The 3529-nt window shown below is 35.2% G+C and overlaps 1 protein-coding gene across 1 annotated transcript; it reads right to left on the bottom strand.

The window, feature by feature from the left end:
- Positions 1-729: 729 nt before the first annotated feature.
- LOC143600137 (ferritin-3, chloroplastic-like) lies at positions 730-3243 on the bottom strand. Its single transcript, XM_077077911.1, has 8 exons — positions 2850-3243; positions 2117-2200; positions 1964-2024; positions 1793-1880; positions 1615-1676; positions 1455-1520; positions 1305-1368; positions 730-934 (listed from the first exon to the last, which is right to left on the bottom strand). Exons 1-8 carry the CDS (start codon positions 3119-3121, stop codon positions 900-902), a joined length of 732 nt encoding a protein of 243 aa, XP_076934026.1. The 5' UTR covers positions 3122-3243; the 3' UTR covers positions 730-899.
- Positions 3244-3529: the final 286 nt, after the last annotated feature.

The raw sequence follows: 3529 nt of genomic DNA, 5'->3' as shown, positions 1-3529 counted from the left end.
TTGTTTGAAGAGTAGGAAAGTTAAGATTTGATATTCTACCCTTTTAAACGCCCGTTTTACAAATCATTATCATTATGATTTATATTCTTAACTCTCATTGTGATTTTAGTGGTCATTAAGTTGTCATCTCGAGTGTGTTGAATATGAGATAAAAGAGTTAGTTATTTTGATGTGACGCGTGTCTTAATTTTTTATATATGTAAATTTGTAATAGTGGCAGGCCACTGAGATGTAACATGTACCTACAAAGGGTTGTGTTAAGAGGGGATAATACTAAGAAACTAGTAACATGGATCACTTCAAAGTTCAAATAAAGATACACTTGTTCGATTGGAAAATTGCATCACATGAAACATCACCAACTGTAAAACAATTTAGCGAGCTCCTCTATCCCCGATTCATACTCGGACCATAAATAAGTGCACTTTTTTGCTTCAGTCAACAAACAACCATCTGAATCTGATAAACAATTAATATCCCTCTCAAAGTTGTTATAATAACTTTGTTGCATCCACCATTTCAAACAGGTTCTTGTTAATATTAGATAAATTGCATATTATTTGTTGTTAAAAAGATGCCTACTTCCATGAGGAATACAAGAAATGAACATCCTTTTGTCAACAAAGTTGCAATTATGTTCTTCAACAAACTAATAAATATGTTGTATTACCATCAAGTGTTGCAAAGTCATACTATGAGCCAGATAAATATGTTGTAATTATGAGCCAGAAATAACCGGCAATACCATCACTAAAACCAGACCAGGTTTGCTTCATAACACAAGATAAACACACAATAGAACCCACAAGATTTCACATACCATTTATAACAAAGTTTTAAACAACCACTAACGTAGCTAGTAGAATCAACAAAAGCTTCCTCTATCAAGCAGCAACACCTTAATTCAGGAGCATCTGATCGAAGTGCCAAACACCTGATATTTAAATTAAGTAACCAACTTTTAGCAGGTAAATCAGAAGGATCAAATGGGTCAACAGGTCGAAAATCATTTTATGCAGAAGATTAGAATTGAGAGAATTAGCATAACTTTTGTCACAGTTTCTTGACACGCTAAGTCGCTAAGTCTATATCAAGAATTTCCGGCCAAACCCAATCCAAACCGTTTCAGCCCATACAAAAATTACCAGTCTTGACCCATTACCCAACCCACCTAAACCACCCACTTTTCCAAATCCAAATTTTAGTAACTACCATATTAACACCTCAAATTACAAAGCACTTTGTGACCTACACATTTATAAATAAAATGTGAAAATTGAAAATTGAGTTTTTGAATATTATACCATGCCCTTTGCCAACTCTTCTCAGTTGAGCTACATACTCAGATATTTTCTTGATTGCTTCAACCTTTTCATAAAAAAAAAATAAAAAAAATAGGCATCAGTATCATTCTAAACTCAACGGTTATATTAGAAGTAAATCTTAATATTAACCTGTTCACCAAGAAACTCGCTTTCTACAAAATCAGCTAATTGCACATCATTGTTTCTGCTGGCTACCTGTTTACATCACAAATTTGCATCATAAACTTGAATCTAGTTGTGATTATATAAACAATATTAATGAACACAAAAGGCAACAAGTATGTCACACCTCATGAAGGTTTAGGAGTTTCTCATTTGTCAACTTCTCCAATGACAATGCAAGCTCCATGGCTACAATCAGAAGCAGTTAAGTAAAGTTAACAACTGGATCATAACTTTAAAGCAGTTGACTGTTCAAACTAGATTAAAATGATCCAATCGGGGATATACGAAAGTACAAAACTTACCATACAATGCATCTCCTTTTTCTTCATGGTCAAACTCAGATAAAGGCATTATAATCGATTGCAACTTCACCTTCCCGCCTCGTTTGTTCTGAAATTTTAAAAAAATAATTATAACACTTCAACCGTTTTCAAATATAAAACTAAAGACGGCTAAAAAATATGATCAAACACCTGATATTCCATGAATTTTTCGGCGTGTTCCCTTTCTTCTTCACTAGACTCTTTAAAGAACCTATAAAGTTTAATGTGTCATATTTAATAAATGAAAAAAACTAGATTATTATGAGAAATGTGAAGATTTATAAAACAGTAGTGGTAACTTACTTGGCTAAGCCCTTGAGAGCAACATTGTCCCTATCAAAGTAGGCATACATAGCATGGTATACATAGGATACATTATACTCAACACTGAAAACAGAACAAAAAATTTCGTCAGTGTAATTAAACAAAAGCCCAAAACCACATATGACAAGAAACATAACTTGATATCCCAATCCAATCAAACAAAAAAAGAAAAACATTTAACATAAAAGAAGAGCCTTCACTGATATCTAAAGAAGAGTGTATAAAGTCAAATAAATATTTTATCATGAGGTGTTGGCCCTAAGGGTGCAAACAAACCGAGCTGCTCGAGCTTGGATCAGAAAAAAAAAAGCTCAAAACAAGGTTTTTCGAGTTTGAGCCCAAGCTCTCGAGTCAAGTTTTGGCTCCTTTAAGGTCCGAGCTTAGGCTCGATTGAGATCTTTCTCAAAACGAGTAAAGATAACTAAAAGCATATATAATCTAATTAATAAATAATAAACGAGCCAAAAAAACAACTCACGAGGCCGAACTAAAGCCTAGTCAATCTCGACGGCTCGTTTACGCACCAAGTTGGCCCAGTAGAGTTTGAGCTAGAACTATTATCATACACCTGGTGGTGGGCAGTGTTTTACTTCACTAAAAGATCTAATTTTAAGCCACAACAACTCAATTTTCACATCCCAAACACAGTAAACAGTAGATAATCACACTTAATTAACAAATTAACGGTATTCAAAACAAAAGAAGAACTCACTTGATCTGTTCATTAATGGAGGCTTCGGAGTCATCAGCATATTTCTGACGAGCAAGAGACTGGTGATGAAGAGAAGGAACAAGATTAAGCTCTTTCTTGACCTCCTCAAAGGGTTCAAACACAACCCCAGTAAGCGGACGATGGTTCGAAGACCCACCTTTCACCGCCGCACAAACAACAGTCGACGGCGATGAAAACTGAGTACGGTTAGAGTTATCGCCGGTGGTGGGTCCGGTCAAGATGGTGGGAGTTAAAGGGGCTCTGAGAAACATGATTTAATAAGCACAAAAACAGGGGTTTCAGGAGAGTGTGTGATTAGAGAAGATGAAGATGGGTGCATTTGTAGAGATGAGAGTGGATCTGTGGCCGTTCAGTGGTGTGACACGTGGAGGGGTGAGATTGAAGGAGGGGGTAGTGGCGTGTGGTTGGCTTGTGCCATATCTGGATTTGTTTTTTTAGGATTTGGAGTTTAGTGACTCATGATTTATTCCATGATGGTGACGAGGAGCTACTGTTTGTTTATTTTATGAGGAGTATATATATTGGTTTAACTACAGAAAATCATGTAGTCAATTAGAAACTGTCTTTTTATTGTACTGTTGAAGATGATATAAATGAAGAATAGAAATAATTTTTAATATTGGTCACTTACTTGTAACAATCATCAATGATCAATCACC

This window comes from Bidens hawaiensis, unplaced genomic scaffold (genome assembly GCF_021521415.1).
Source record: "Bidens hawaiensis isolate Kalapana, Puna unplaced genomic scaffold, B.hawaiensis_p1.1 tig00053460_1, whole genome shotgun sequence".
Lineage (NCBI taxonomy): Eukaryota > Viridiplantae > Streptophyta > Magnoliopsida > Asterales > Asteraceae > Bidens > Bidens hawaiensis.
This window is presented reverse-complemented; position numbering and strand designations above follow the sequence as displayed.

Coding starts and splice junctions, on each gene's coding strand:
- LOC143600137 (XM_077077911.1), bottom strand. CDS start 3,121: ATGTTTCTCAGAGCCCCTTTAACTCCCACCATCTTGACCGGACCCACC. Junction 2,025..2,116: donor GCTCTCAAGGGCTTAGCCAA/GTAAGTTACCAC, acceptor TAAACTTTATAG/GTTCTTTAAAGAGTCTAGTG. Junction 1,369..1,454: donor GCGAGTTTCTTGGTGAACAG/GTTAATATTAAG, acceptor TTTTATGAAAAG/GTTGAAGCAATCAAGAAAAT.